General features: G+C 44.2%; 1 protein-coding gene across 1 annotated transcript in view; it reads left to right on the top strand.

The window, feature by feature from the left end:
- Kcnmb4 (potassium calcium-activated channel subfamily M regulatory beta subunit 4) overlaps positions 1–12229 on the top strand; it is a 58879-nt gene extending 46650 nt beyond the window's left edge. Inside the window, exon 3 of the mRNA XM_059245353.1 lies at positions 11693–12229. Coding sequence (XP_059101336.1) covers positions 11693–11861 — 169 coding nt within the window. The 3' untranslated portion in view covers positions 11862–12229. The remainder of the gene's footprint in view (positions 1–11692) is intronic.
- The last annotated feature ends 4400 nt before the right edge of the window (positions 12230–16629 follow it).

Raw genomic sequence — 16629 nt, 5'->3', positions numbered from 1 at the left:
AGCTTCGAACAAATACACGTGTCCTTTGAGAAGATCCCCTGCGAGTCTAGGCTCTCGCCTCCCCCTCCAGGGTTTGCTCAGCTGCAGTTCGTGGGTTTGCACCCCAGTCTTTGAAGCCCTCGGCCATCCCCGCCAACATTTGTTCGGCTCACATCTTGAGCTGAGCAGAATGCACTGTTCTTCTAGGTCCGGGAACCCCAGGGAGACCATCCAGGGGGAGGTGAGCCCTTGCTGAGTCCATCGCTTTGTGGGGACCCCCCTCCCCATCCTCCCCCACTCCCCGGGTGTGGCTGAGCCTGCATGGTTCTATCCCCATTTTGCTTCTCACTACTTTAGAAGTCCTCACCATCTTGATTTTTTTCTCTCAAGAATGGGGGGGGGGGGAGGAGAGGGGGAGAAAATGTTTCTTGACCTCCTTTCAAATGCCATCGTTCCACTGCATGCAGTATGCCCCGATGTGTTCAGACAGGAAGGTGATACAGTGACATTTGAGGGGATTCCTTACCCTGCTTATTTCCTTGAGAACCAAAACGCTGAAGCTCCTGCCAGCCTCCCGAGCACCCAATGGAATCCCTGCTCGGGTGTGCTTATTTTGGGTTCCCTGGGTGTGTTTGTCATCTTCTCCCTGGAAACGGTTTCTCACACCCACGTTGCAAGTGTGCGATCTGCAATGATGATTTCGTGTCCTCTTTGCCTTGGAGCGAGGGCTGAGAGCATGATTCAGCTCAGGGAGATGACAGACAGTGTGGCTGTTTTAGAGTGATCTTCCAAAGAAACGTTCTCCTTCTACGTGTGCAGCCAGTCACTCTGCTGCTGTGAGCCCCTGCACTGGAAACAGTCGGATTGGAACACTAAGCTGGGGTCGCAATGTTGAAGGGGCCTAGAAGACATTGTTACTTTCTTGTTGCCCTGAGAAAACATTGGGAGGGAAAAAAAGCAACTTAGAGGAGGGAGGCTTTATTTTGGCTCACAGTTTGAGGGTTCATGCCAGTACGGTGGAGAAGCCTTGGTGGTGAGAGTATCTGACTGCTTGGCAGGAGCCAGAGGCAGCTGGCCGTATTACATCTGCAGGGAGAAAGCAGAGAGATGAGAACTAGCGTTGTTTTTTGTTTTTTTTTAAGTCAAAAGTTCTGCTTGCAAATCTTGACAGTGATGCCTGCTTCCTCCCTGCCCTCCCCCTGGAGAAGTCAGGAGCTTTCACAGCCAGGGGTTACCCATAACAAGTGTCTCACGCCAGCGCTTCAAGAGTCAGGTTGAGAAGACAGACAGGGCGTGTAAAAAAAAAAAAACAGCGGGCACCTTAGCATGAATAGAACCAAAGGATGCATGTGGGTGTGGGAGCCCAGAGCTGCGGGTGTCTCAGGAAACCTGTTGAGACAGTCACTGATGCAGGCCACATCTGTAGCTGGGGACTGTCCTCAGCGTAATCTGGCTCTGTTAAATGACGTTTGTGGGATGAGTTTGGCGCAGAACCCCTGTTTATGCTCCTCATGAAGGCTCTAATGTGGGTAGGGGCTTTCTTCTTGCCTCCGCCTGACACGTGTGGGGTCGACTTGGAAGACGTCATTTGCTTGGTAAGCCTGCCCGGTGTGTCTCCCTCGTTCCCTGTCAGCCTGCCACATAGGATGGAATGCTCACTGTTCGTGACTCAGGGGATTGAGAAGCAACAAAGGCCTCTGTGCCAGGAGGAATTTTAATGTGACCACAGGGACTGCCTGTGACTACCTCCTTACAATATTCAGGTGACAAGGAGAAGACAGTACCGCCACCATCCCAGAATCAGTTTTTAATCAAGTGATGACAATCATTCTCACTGCCATCTCTTCTTATGCGCTCCCACGTCAGGAAGCTCCGGAAGCTCCTCTCTTCTGTATCTCATTTTGTTCTCGGGAGCACGGCAGATTTTTTATTATCCCACTGTTGTGGTTTGAATAGGAAATGCCCCCCTACATACACACACACACATACACTCATGTGTTTGAACACTCCGTTTCCAACCGATGTCACTGTTTTGGAAGGTTGTGGAATGTTGAGGAGGTGGAGTCGGAGTCGCAATAGAAGAAGTGGGTCTTCCAGCCTGCCTCGACTGTCTGTGCTCTGTTTCCTGAATAGGACACAATATGATCAGCTGGCACCAATGTCTTCCCCACCGTGACGAACTATGTCTCCTAAACTACGAGGCAAAAATGAATCCTTCCAGTCTTCCTTATATTGATTTTTTTTTATCACAACAACAAGAAAAGTAACGAACACACACTTTACAGATGAGAAAACTAAGATGCGAAGAACAGATTAAACGTTTACCTCAGGATCAGGTTTGTCTAAGTCAAGTGCGTGTTCTGAAACACTGCCCTGCATGTGTAGATTGTTCAGGTCTCTCCTGCGGCACGTACCTAATTACGCGCTCTCTGCCTTATAATTAATTCAACTCTTTATTGCTCCAAAATAACACACCTGCCACTTTCCTACATCTCCCGCCACAGTCAAGTGCTTTTTTTCTCTGCACACCCTGTAGATGTGGATTTGACTTAAACTTCTTCCACGAAGGGTAGGCTACCCCCATGCATTATATATTGCTGCTCTCAGTCAGCCTGGGAAAGACAGTAGAGGGTGACAGGAGGGTGTGACTAACATTTATAGATGTGTGGTGAGCATGTTGTCCCTAGATAGGAACCCTCTGGAGCAAAACCACGCTCCTGAGATAACTACCATCCAGGCTTCTTAAAGCCCTTACCATAGCATCATTGCTAAAACCTGGGTGAGTCAAAATGAGCTCGTAGTGGTGCAGGGGAAGAAAAACCCTCTGCTCCTTCAGATTTACTGGCTGGGGACTGGAATGAAATTGACAAATAATCCATTACAGGAGAAAGCTCAAACAAACTTGATAAATGTTATTGAATATGTTTTATGGGTAGGGCTTCAAATAAAAGAAGGGGTTAGATTGGGGGCTTGCATACTTAGTGGGGGGCGGGGACAAAGAAAAGGCTCTGGCGACGACGGACAGATTGGCTTTTAGGAGGGGAAGTTTGTGATAATGTTTGCCTCTGCAAGCGTGAGTGATCTTCTGTGAAGACTGGAACTCTCAGAGGAAAAAAAAAATATGGTAGTCTCATATCCCAGAAGTTGCGTGGTTATGCAGATGAGGGAAATTTCTAGAAGGAGTTTGTCTCGTCTGTTTAGTCTCAAATGTCTTCAGCTTAAGCTAACTTTATACTGCTCTGGGGTTCCAAGTGTGTCCCCACAGTAGAGAAGCTCCATGTCAAGAGCAGTCACTCACTGTAAACGACCCCTGTGGCTTATCTCTCTCTCCTCACTGCTGGGCTCTCCTGCAGCTCCATGGGAAGACAAGCACACTTCTTCTACCTGCTTGGCAAGGTTGTATGACTACACCCCAGCAACTAGGCATATCAGCTAATTACTCTCAACAAGGATGGTTCAGTTATGCCAAAATCAAATTCAACTTCTTTCTTACTTGCTAGAATTCAAACCCATAGCCTTGTGCATCTCAAGTATGTGCTCTACAACTAAGCCATATACCTCTGGCTCCCCCAGCATTCCTATTGGCCAATCTTTAGTATCTTTTCATAGAAAAAAAAACTTCAAAGATTATTTTTTAATTATTAATCAATAGATCAAATCTGGCTTTTCCAGGGAGTACCTTTTAATCCAGTCTCCTTCCAGAAGGGCCACAGACTATGTATGGTATTGCTAAAAGCCAAAACATTCAATAACACTCTGCTATTGTTTGGGTTCTGAATGACCCATGTGGCTCCTGTATGGGAAGGTATTGTTACTTTTGAAGGGTGGAACCTATCAGACAGTGTACCAGGATTTCTTTTTTGGGCCATTAACCAGCTTCCGGATCATGACATGGAGACTTATTATTAATTTTGAATGCTTGGCCTTAGTTCAGCTCTTATTTTAATCTGTTTATCTCCATTTTGCCTTGGGGCTTTCCTTTTACCTTTCTTTCTTTCTGTATGTCTTACTTTCCTGATGTCTCCATGCTAGCTGGTGGTTGCCTGGCTTCTGGCCCCAAGCCTGTTCCTCTCCTTCTCCCTCATTCTCTCCTCTCCAGCCTAGATTCCTCCTCCTATTTATTCTCTCTACCTGCCAGCCCCGCCTATCCCTCTCCTGCCTAGCGATTGGCCGTTCGGCTCTTTACTAGACCAATCAGGTGCTTTATGCAGGCAAGGTGAAACAGGAACACCTCTTTACATCATTCAACAAAGGCAGCAGAAACAAGTGTAACACACCGTCTTCACATAGTTCAAGTACTATTCCGCAGCATAGACAAATGTAACACATCTTTACCTCGTCAAAATAATATTCCACAACAAGATGGTCTTTAGGTCACTGAAGCCGTGGTGTAGAAGAGGATTGTGGGACCTCCGTTTCCTGTTGATGAAGAGAGTGGTCGTTCTGTTATGTGCGGCCAGCATGATGTGGTGCCTCACGCCTCACCACAGGCCCAAACAAACCTTTTTTCTCCGTGAATGAATGATCTCAGGTACTTCGATTAGTTGTTCAATATGTTTTGTGTATAGGACCTCAAATAAAAGGAGAAATGGTTAGATTTGAGGCGTGCATACTTAGTGGTGGCAGAGAAAAGGCTCCAGGGATGGACAGATTGGCTTTTTAGGAGGGGAAGTTTGTGATAATATTTGCCTCTTCAAGCGTGAGTGATCTTCTGTGAAGACTGGAACTCTCAGAGAAGAAAGTATGGTAACCTCATGTCCCAGAAGTTGCGTGGTTATGCAGTTGAGGGAGATTTCTAGAAGGAGTTTGTCTTGTCTGTTTAGTTTCAAATGTCTTCAACTTAAGCTAACTTTCTACCACCTCCAGGGTTCCACGTTCCTCACACTTAACCACAACAAAGCTGTGCGTGTGTGCACGTGCTCATGTGTGTTATGTGTGGAGGTCAAAGGTGTGTGCACGTGCTCATGTGTGTTATGTGTGGAGGTCAAAGGTGTGTGCACGTGCTCATGTGTGTTATGTGTGGAGGTCAAAGGTGTGTGCACGTGCTCATGTGTGTTATGTGTGGAGGTCAAAGGTGTGTGCACGTGCTCATGTGTGTTACGTGTGGAGGTCAAAGGTGTGTGCACGTGCTCATGTGTGTTATGTGTGGAGGTCAAAGGTGTGTGCACGTGCTCATGTGTGTTATGTGTGGAGGTCAAAGGTGTGTGCACGTGCTCATGTGTGTTATGTGTGGAGGTCAAAGGTGTGTGCATGTGCTCATGTGTGTTATGTGTGGAGGTCAAAGGTGTGTGCACGTGCTCATGTGTGTTATGAATGGGGGTCAAAGGACAACTTCAGGTAGCCTTCTTCAGTAGCCATCAATTTTTTGCTTTTTTCCTTGAGACAGCTCTCTCCTTGGCCTGTAGCTTACCCATAGACTGGGCTGGCTGACCAGCGAACCCCAGGGACCTGCCTGTTTGGGCCTCCCGTGTGCTGGGATTACAGGTGCAAGCCACCGTAGCCAGAACTTTTTCCATGGATGCTAAGGATCAAACTCAGGTCCTTAGGCCCACTGGTTGTATTTCATTTAAATACTTACACGTTTAAGACCTATGTAGAAAACTTTCTAAGACTAACTAACGCCCCCCCCCCCAACACACACACACACACAGATTAAGTTAAGCTGTCAAAGAACACATAAGTACCTTTCCTAGTGGCTTTTCATTTGGTTACCTCCAGGGTAAGAGCACAGAGTACCCAGGCTCCAGCTTTAGGGTTTCAGTCTGGAGCAGCCAACGTCAGCAGCCAGGCCGACGCTGATCCAGGATTGTGAAAACGCTGTTTCACTCAGTTCGTCTTCAGGTGTGATACATCACACGCTGCAACGCTTCAGTCCTGCAGGTCTGGGACTTTGGACTCTGTGTGGTAAGAAGCCCTCCAGTGATTTTGTCATTAGCTTTGAGAAACTATGGTCCTGGCCCTTCAAAACACAACGCGTTTGCTCATTTAGGTAAATGCACGCACAAAGTACTTCTCCCTTTAGGTCAGTCCTAACAAAACACCAGAGTCTCAGCTGGGCGGTGGTGGAGCACGCCTTTAATCCCAGCACTCGGGAGGCAGAGCCAGGTGGATCTCCGTGAGTTCGAGGCCAGCCTGGTCTACAGAGTGAGTTCCAGGACAGGCGCAAAGCTACACAGAGAAACCCTGTCTCAAAAAAAAAAAAAAAAACAAAAAACAAAACAAAACAAAAACAAAAACAAAAACAAAAAACACCAGAGTCTCTTGTTTCCTTTTCTCATGGAGTAGCAGTTGGGTGGCTAGCATGTCTGTCCCCAGCACCCTTGAGTCCCAGGAGGCTCAGAGATGAGTTTAATGTAAACACGGTGGCTTTTCTTGGAGAAGTTTTCATTTTCCCCATTCTAAGTGTATCGCTCTTGTTCCGTTACTGTCAGATTAAGGATTTTATTTCATTCACATCTTCTGTTTGTATTATCCATTTCAGGTTCTTTTTGAAACTAGGTCATGTTATAAATAATAAATAAAATTTAAAGCAGGCCTAGTTCTCACTTGTTCAGAGGGCTCAAGTAATGAAATCCTCATATATATGCATATATATATGCATATATATGCATATATATGCATATATATATGCATATATATGCATATATATACATACACATATATATACACACACACATATATGTATATATGTATATAAATATATGGGTTTTCTGTTGTTTTTTTGTTTTGTTTTGTTTTGTTTTGTTTTGTTTTGGAGTTCTTTGGACATGTAACCACATAAGGGCCCTGGCATGTGGGGCTTACGTCATGCTTCTGGAATTGTTTTGATCAAAGTCCTGACGAAACGTTTCAGACTTTAAAATTTTCCCTCAAAGTGTGGAAATGTCTCTAATGATACGATATGCTATGAGTAAGGCTTGGTAGTGTATAATAATAAACGTAATATGTAAACATTGTACGTCTTCCACGGCTTGAGAGGACTGGGGTTGGCAATGCATACTGTTCAAGAGTGGAGTGTGCACATAGTATCGCAAGGCCGTAGGTTCAGAACCCAGTGCCGAAGAGTGGGGTGGGGTGGGAGGGTTTATTGAGATCAGCTCCAAATGTACAAAACTGAAAAGACAAGGCAAGAGGAGTGTGGCTAGCAGAAGGATGACCTACTGTGCTGCTAAAATGGGTCAAAATCTTAACATTGTAGCGGCTTCCATGATGAGAAAAATCCTATGCTCAGCCAATTGTAAAGGACTTCTGATATCTAGAGGGGCCTCTGTTCCTCTGTATCTGTAGGATATCGCGGAGAAAGCGAGAAAGCTCTTTTAAGTGGGTCATCTTGTCTCTTGGTTGGTATAGTTCCGTAATACCATATTCGTCAATGATGCTATTCAAGCTATGGTATGTGTATAGTATTTGTGCAAGTGAGTGCGTGTGCGTATGTGTGTGTGGAGGCCAGAGGTTGGCGTTAGGTGTCTTTCACTCTTGCTAGTTACCTTATCTTACTTCTGCCTCTGAAACTCATGAGGTTGTGGCTGGCCTCAAACTCACAGAGATGGCCCCCATTCTGCCTCTGGAAGGCTGGGATTAAAGGTGTGCGTCATGCTGGGCTGTCTTTTGAGACAGCATCTCTTACTGAACCCAGAGCTCACCGGTTGACTAGATTGGCTGCCCGATGAGCCCCAGGGATCCACTTATCTCCACCCCTAGGGTTCTAGGGGTGGGGATGTGCATAGCTAAGTTCAGCTTTTACGCAGGTGCTGAGGGCATGAACGCGACCCTCGTTATTACACATGGGGTGCTTTCCCGACTGAGATGTCTCCCGACTCCCCGTTGAGATTTGATAAGAACAGATTAAATTGAAGAAATTACTCATTTTATTTATTTATTTATTTATTTAAAATCACCATTTTCTTTCCCCGCTGGCCAACAGAACAAGTACTGTGGGCTGTAACTTTTCCTAGTCGATGAGACAAAGTCAGAGGGAATAGATTTTCTGTATTTAAGAGGATGTATCCCAAATCTCTGTGTTTTTATCTCGTTTGATTGGAATTGAGGCTGGCCTAAGAGGCATCCTTCTTGGTTCTCACAGAAGAACTGAGGGCCTCCCATGGCAAATTCCACACTGTGGTCTGTATTTCCAACCCTTAGCCTCTGGCCCTGCCCCATACATGTCTGCCCTGTCCTAGATCTCTGTCTTTTCCTGTGAGCGTACATAGTAAAGCACTCACAAGCAGTACACATGCTACATCGAATCCTGTGGAAGCTGAGAAAATCACCTGGACCTAAGTCTCAATTAGCATGGGATAGTCTGAGAAGTGCTAACTCTGGAACATTCTATGTTCTTTCGTTATTAGATCTCTACCTCATGCTTCTTGCACAAGTATAAATAGAATTACCCCAGAGTTTCTACAAGACTTCTGGGCCCCACAACTTCAGATTCTGAGATAGTTGAATGGGGGATAGAAACAAATACCACTTAAATCTAGTTTGAGAAAAGCTGCCTTCAAGGTAAAGAAATAACACAGATTAAAAAAAATCATACAGATATGCTTTCAAATTATTATGCCCTCACTTTAAATATTGTGAACTCAAACCAACTAATGCCTTCCGTCGCTCCTTTTAAAACGTTTCTAACACAGTTGTTTTGAGGATGTCCTGCCGTAGTACCTGACAGGTGGCATGTGCTTAGTAAACACTAAATGTAAGAAAACAGCCAACAAAAGTGTCACTATTATCACAGTGTCCTTCAAAGCTGCACTCAGGCCTTCCCCAAGGTCACCCATTATATTTATTCTTTTAGGATGAAGAACCTATCTCACTCAGTTTCCATTATAATTCCCACACCTTCCAAAAGGACCCTCAGGTACAGAGTAATCATGTCTGGCTTTTTTGTCTACAGTCCTCTTTATTTCCACCCTATGACCATGGGAAAAAGTGAATTCTAAGCCAAGTAGTTTTGGCCCCACCAATGCAGAGGAAATAAATAACTGAGGCAGGGGAGTACCTTCAATAACAGTACTATGAGCCCAGTTGAAATGAGAGAAACTTAGGCCAGAGGAAGCAATTTAAAGGTGATCTCAGTGAGTCGTAACCAAGTTACTAGTGACTTGAGAAATGAGTTTTTCCTATCCGAGGAGGTTGTGGGGCATCTTAGAGCTGTCTGAAGTAGAAACAGACATGCATGGTTTTTAAGGAAATGTGTATGATAATTTTTTTCTACCTCTAAAAAAGGATTTGTTGAAGCAGTTCAAATTCAGCTCAAATGAGTCATTTTATTTTGTCACTTAAAGCTTTAAAACACTAAGTATTCCCCAGGAACAAGGAGATAGAACTCTAGAGAGTTTCTGAGGAAGACAAGCTTCCGGATCCACCAATTTCCGGTTGCTTCCTTCTCTCCTGCCCGTTTCCTTCACATTTTCTCCAACACACATTCTTTAAACTGTGTATCAGATGGTACGTATGGTATGTATGGCAGTTCCGGCATCCCTCGTAAGAGCTGTTCTACTGGCTCATTTGTTCAATATTATGATAAAGGCATTCAGTAATATCCTAAATAATGATTGGAGGAAGAATACCAAAGAGGATCTACACAGAAGCATCTTAACAGAAAATTAGTTACCAAAGCACATTACTTATGCAAATTACGAATGCAGTTACTATAGAAATCCAGATCGCCTTTCTTCTCCTTTTCTTTGTTTTTCCTTGGTATCAAGTGTATTCACGTTGCTGTATATCTGACCCTTTTGATGAAGAATCTAGAACTCCTCTTTTTTGTTGTTGGTTTTTTTGTTTGTTTGTTTGTTTTTCGAGACAGGATTTTACTGTGTAACCCTGACTGTCCTGGATCTCCCTCCGTAGCCCAGCCTGGCCTCGAACTCACAGGGATCCACCTGCTTCTGTCTCCCGAGTGCTGGGATTAAAGGTGTGCGCCACCACCGCCTGGCTAGAACTCCTCTTTGTATCAATAGTTTTAAAGCATAGAATAGTGCTTTCCAGAGAGAGCATCCTGGGAGACAGGTTGGACCTCTTTGGTAGGGTCATCTGCCTGCTGTGGGCTCCTGTAGCTGGGAAGAGAACGGTGGCAGTTCTGACAGTGAAGACTTCAGAAACTCTAAAAGTGACTCTGACTGTCTTGTACCTCAGCTATGTGGGGTCCTTGGCCTCTGCTCCTTCAGACTTAGTCATAAAGTTTTTTTAGAGTTGACGAGGATAATAAGGCTGCAACACAATCAGGTTCTTCAGCAGCAGCAGCAGCAGCAAGTTATTTAGTAACAAATGCAAAAGCAAGTTATTTAGTAACAAATGCACGTAGAATGACAGACCCCAAAGTCACAGCCCTGTTGCATCTTACAGCAGAAGAAAAACAAAACAAAACAAAAAACCTTAATTGAACTTAAATGAATGGCAGCCCAGGTCTTGAAGACCATGGGTTGCATTAAGAGTAATTGGCCTCATTGCTGCAGTGATTCTGCATTCATTTAATATAAATTTTTTTTTGAAATGCCAAGTAGGATCTCACTTCATGTGCAAAAATTGAAATTATGCACCCAAGAAGAAAAGCACAAGGATTTTCAGTCATTTCAAATCCATCCTGCACAGCTGTTTCTGCTGATGCTATATGGCAACTTCACTATACAGAAAAGAGAAATACCCAGTGTCCTTTATCAGCCTTCTGGGAAATAATGAAAGCTGCTAGTACTAATGAAATCTCCCAGGAGTACACTTCCCTGTTAAAGTCACTGCCCTTGGGCTCTGAAGCCTTTGACGTTGTTGGGGATAGTGGGACAATTTATTTTGCAACCTTTTTTTCTGGAGGAAGTATAGGTATATATCCCACAGTAGTGGGATAACAGAGCAAGCCTTCCTGTGAATGAAATGCAAATATTTCATAAAATACAAGCCTCTTGTATGAAAACTGAACTCCCAGACATCTGCCTAATTGCCAAGGGTGGGCGAGCATGGTTTGTGGAGGTATCTTATCTTTGCTTTCTATCAGAGACAAATGTAGGAATTGAAACAATGTTCACACTGGCAACAGAGAAATCTATTACTGCCGCTTTGCAAGTTCTGCTAATAGAGCGGGCAGTGGCTCCAATGGATGATAAGTTTCATACAGAAACATAGATAATGCATTCAGTTCATCCATTGCCTGCTTATTGTTTTATTTTGTTCGTCTGCATTCATATCTTGGGATGCATGTGGCCAACACTACAAGTTAGACTTGCCTGTGGGCTGTATATGTTCTGTTACCCTAACTTGAACAACAGCGTGATATCCCCCCCCCCCCCGAAGTAAAATCACTTGGAATCCATCTAAATGCCAAGATGGAGTTTAGGTTTATTGAAGAATGCCCACCCATCAGTAACATTTAGCCTCATCTATACTCATTGGCCAGTGAGGTTAAGAAAGGAAGAAAAAGGAAGCAAATTAGGGTGGAGGAAAATGATAGCCAAGTGATGTTCTGCCTTTGACATTTTGCAGCCTGCAAATGGTATAATAAGTGATATGCAAATTTGCACCAATTGCTTGATTCGAGAGCTCACAGCTTTCGGAAATGGGCTTGAAGCAGAAAGTATGGTGTCTCTAATCAGAGTCCTCACTTTCGAGGGTGATTATCCCCTTGGGATGGAAAGCGAGTTTGCATGCAGGTTGTGGAGCGTTTGATGCTGTAATGAGAGTCTAACTGCTTTTCCTCTCCTCTCCTCCACTCTCTTCGCAGACCAGAGGACGTTCTCCTACACCGCACGCACGATGAGATTGTCCTGCTGCACTGCTTCCTCTGGCCAGTGGTGACATTTGTGGTGGGCGTTCTCATTGTGGTCCTGACCATCTGTGCCAAGAGCCTGGCGGTCAAGGCAGAAGCCATGAAGAAGCGCAAGTTCTCCTAATGCTGGAGGAGGATTGTGGGAAGCCAAGCGCAGAGGCTGCCCCGTCAGCACTCGCCTGCCCTGCAGAGCCCACATTTGGTGGCGCAGGAGATGGAAGGGGCCACAACAGGCCTCCACGAGGCCCCTTCTTCAGTGGCATCAGAAACAGGCACGGTTGGAAGACTCGGGAACTCATCGCCTGTGTTCCGCGTGCTGTAGCAATGGCTAACGGGTCAAGCTCTTAGCTATATGGAGTGACTAACTGTTTGGAAAACCCTCTGAGAAGTTGGTTTTCTTTGGAAAGTAACAGTATCTTATTTGTATAGTGTAGTATACAAACCATTATGATTTCTGCTACTTACAAATATTAAAATACAGTGCTCTCTGTGTTCTTTTCTATTTTCTTTTTTTATGCTTAAATCACCAGGGTATTTAAAGGGGCCTAAGGGTTTTCACTTGACTCTGCTAGATTAAACTTAGCATTCGAAACTGCAGGTTAAGACATAACCACCGATTTCCACTAGTAAATAGTATCTTGACTCCTACTTGAAAAAGTAATTCTACAGTGGTGACTTGGCCTCTGGCCACTCTGTTTTTGTTTTTGTTTTTGTTTTTGTTTTTGTTTTTGTCTTTCCTAAGACTGACAAAACATCCTCCACTGCCTGCCTTTGCGTGGCCATTATTATTTCTGGCCAGATGACTTTGTGAAAGAGAGACCTGATTCTGAAGAAGGCCTGTCTAAGCTCTGGGGACACAATTCTTATTTATCTGTCCATGCTATTTATTTATTCATTTATTTGAAGTGCTAGGCATCAAAACAAGGGCATTGCACATGCTAGACAAGCTCTGGACCACGGAACCAGAGTCCCAGCCTTCTTCATTTTTTTTTTTTTCCTTTTTTGGCAGATTTTTATTTCTATGCAGTAGAACATACATGACATGAAACACTCTTCAGTTTACAGTTGAATGCTGTTTCCTTTTTTTTTTTTCCCATTTTTCTTTTTCCTGTTAGGACTGAAAACGAAGTCAGTTGGAGCATTTCATATTCCTTGCCCTGATGTTCTGGTGTTCAAGCAGGGTGGTGACTGCAGTTGTTCGGTTTGCTCAGACAGAGCTGGGGAGGCATCCTGGCTCACCCCACTGCTGCTGGGCTTTCTGTACCTTCAAAAGTGCATCCTGGCCAGCCATGGTGGCCCAGGTGGCCCTCTCTGTGTTCAAGGCCAGCCTGGTCTACACAGTGAGTTCCAGGACAGCCAGGGGCACGTGGTGACACCCTGTCTCATTTTTTTTTTTAAGTGCATCAGAAACCATCACTTTTGCATCTGTTCCTAGACTTGAATTCCAAACACCAACCACGAGTCTCGGCTGATATCAGACCCACCCTATTGGCCATCCAGAATCGGGCCTTCATTCAGATGAGATGCACATTTTCAGTGGAGGAACAGCTGACAGCATAGTGTTGGCCTTGGCTTTCTTCTCACTCTGCAGACACGTTGCCCTTAGAATAACATTGGAACTTAAGGACAGGCTCACCTTGGTTATTTCCATGGGGGACTGAACACTTAAGTGAGTGATGACTCCTCACTTGCAGTCCACACATCACTGTCTTCTTGACTTCAGAGTGGAAGCTGTCAAGAGTACCCCAGTCCTCTGGAAGAACGTTGGAAGAATACAGTCATTTTTTTTTTTTTTCTAATTCAGGTGTTCCAGGTTTCACTGTGAATAAGGCCCGGCTTACACTATTTATGACATCCTTTGAGGCTGCTTCCGTGCCTTGACTTCCATCCCAGTTTTCTGTTGCAGTATCCCTGTTGTCTTAGCAACACAGAACTATTCTGAAGCACCGGGTAACACGAAACCAGGAATCAGAGAAAAATCATCGTCTTGGCATCACACGGAGGGAGATGAAGTCTGTTTTATCCTCATCCAATTATCTATGATTAACTGATTACAGAGAACACACAAACCTTCAGAGCCCATGGACATATGTCTGTGTTGGAATAAAAGGAAACAACATGTTAATCATCCTGAGTTTTCATTTGTCAATTTGATACTCGTGATTTAGATTAACTAGATGCATCCACTTAGGCCCGAAGAATATACACACAACTGTATGCTGTCGGTTGGTTTTTGGAATAGAGGATAAGCACACTGAATCTGTGAAAGTCACATGTAGTTTTTAGGTCTTGTTTACAGCCAGTTCAATGTGAGGTTTCTTATTTCTACTTGTTAAAAGTAAAACCCAAAGGTTCAGCCTGGAGAGGGGGGTTCATAAAAGATAAGCTTGAGTCCTTAATATTTGCTTGCATAAGTTGGAAAAAGGGTGAGCTGCTGTAACACAACCCCCCAAATAGGATGGTTTATGTAAGATGCAAGTTTATTTCCTCCATGGCGATCCAGAAGTAGTGGTTGATAAGTAGAGAGTGGGTAGGCAAGCTGTTTGAGACTGTCTACCTGTGCTTCTTAGGGTCGATGCTGTCTCAAAGAAGCGTGTGTATCTTCCGGCCTGGAAAAGAAACGATGTTGGGAGAAAGCTATTGCCCTTACGGAATACAGCCATTCTCCATCACTTGTCCCCGTCATGCTGTCTCCAGGTATTTACTGCACAGCCTCCAGGAACGCTTGAGCCTGTTGTCTGAAGATAGACACAAACCCTACAGTACTCCAGGGGGTGGGGGAGTTTCTATTACCAACACAAAGAAAGAGGGGAATTAATACTAAAGGAAAAGTGAGCAAAAGATGGACAGATGAACCTGCGGAACAGGCATGGCAGGAAGCAAGGTCTTCCTGGTTACATCACTGAGCTCTCTGCAACACATGCCCTAGTCTGTTGTTTCTCTTACCCCTATTTTGCACCCTTGGAAATCCTTGCCAACATATTCCATGCAACTCTGAAAATTTCGGGGGGCATTCAGGTTATCTGCCACCTGTCTTCTGGTACAGATCTACAAAATAGTTTGCCTTAGGAATTAAGGGGGCTTTTCTAGGCCAGGCATATAGTTCATCTCACTGTAATAACTCAAACTCAACTCCTGATGCGCAGTCACTAAATGCCTCTAAGCCTCACTTTACCCTCAACTACGTATTTGTGTTACAAGCTGTGGGAAGGCCGGTGGCTCTTCCATTGGCCCCCATAGGAAGCTGAAATGACATATACCCTTAGCCTGCCTGTAACAATTCTCACCCAAGCCCAACCTCATGTACAGTAAAAGCTAAGCCAGTGAAACCATTCCTGGACCTACTTGGGAGCCTGCTCTATGCCTGGAAAGTAAATATATATATATATATATATATATATATATATTTAATATTATACATATTAAAGCTTTTCATACTCTTGGTGTGAATGTGTAAATGTGTGTGTCATTGTCAACACCTTATCCCATCTTGGGTAGTGGCAGTGGCATTCAAAGCTGATCACAGCATGAAGACATAATTTCATTAAAACCATAGTAAAGAGCTGGAGGTGGTTCAGTAGGTTAAGGCACTGGCTGGCAAGCCTGACTGTCTGAGTTTCTTCCTTAGGGCCGCACGGGGCAACAAGAGCATCTACTACCATACGTTGCCCACCCTCCTACACACACACACACACACACACACACACACACACACACAGTAGCACGTGCATGTCCCCCCCACTAAACAAATAATAAATATTTAAAAAGAAGAGATTATAAATCCATATCCTTTTATTCGTTGCGTTTGAAAGTAACTACTCTCAATTGTTAATTCTTCTTCAGCCAGCGGTCGCTGTATGTGGCCTGCGGCTCTCTCTGTTCTTCGGTTTCACGGCAGCCACTTTGAAAAAATGAGTTTCGGAAGGAACGCAACACCCTCTGACTCCCACCGTCTGATCAATGATACTGAATGAGGGGTTTGAGCAAGACTGAAGAGTAATCGCATCTTGTGCTGTTGGAATACAGAAGCAGTTGAACTTGAGGCGTAGGCAGAGACTCTACAAAAGCCATGCCCCCTGCAGCTGTCTTCATGTTTATTTTAATTTTTCTCTCTTGCACTGTTTTTCATAGTGCCTGCTGGGGTTTGGATAGGATTTGGCCATCAGAGGTTCTTTCCATTATTTCATTTTCCTAAAATGAAAGTTAATTAAACTACCTTGCTTGAGTTAATCTAATGATTAGAATTGATTTAATTAGTATTTTCTTAAAAAAAAAAAAAACAAGAGGATGGAGCGGGGGGGGGGGGGGGGGAGAAAGAGAAACTATTCTTCTGCCACAGTAAGATACTTGTAAGGAGTGGGGTTTCCTCAGGCAGGATGGTGTTAGGGACAGCCAGCAGAGTTGGAGATATGTAAAGGACATATATGATCTATAGGGCATTTTTTAAAGAAATAAGAATGTCTATATCCAGAGTCCTCTATAACCTGCCGCTTATGGAACTAACCTAGATGACCATCGACAGATGAGTGCATAATTAAAATACAGTGCGTTCACACAGTGGAATTTCATTCATCTGAAGAGGAAAAATGGAAATCATGAAATATTCAGGGAAATGATAGATAATATTCAGCGATGTAACTCAAACATGTATTCTAGGATGCCGGGAAATGCATTGGTTTTGTTTGTACGTTTGTTTGGTGTTGTTTTTAAATTTTGTTTTGACGTTAGATATCTTGCGTAGCTCAGGCTATCCTCATAATTGCTATGTAGCTGAGGCTGGCTTCTAATTTGTGATGCTCCTGCCTCCACCTCCCGGGTGCTAGGGTTACAGACATCTACTGGCACACCCAGCTTTAGGACATGGAGATTTATAATCGTGTAGGAAATAAGAA

This window comes from Peromyscus eremicus, chromosome 18 (assembly GCF_949786415.1).
Source record: "Peromyscus eremicus chromosome 18, PerEre_H2_v1, whole genome shotgun sequence".
Classification (NCBI taxonomy): domain Eukaryota; kingdom Metazoa; phylum Chordata; class Mammalia; order Rodentia; family Cricetidae; genus Peromyscus; species Peromyscus eremicus.
The sequence above is the reverse complement of the archived record's forward strand: the minus strand, read 5'-3'. Positions and strand labels throughout refer to the sequence as shown.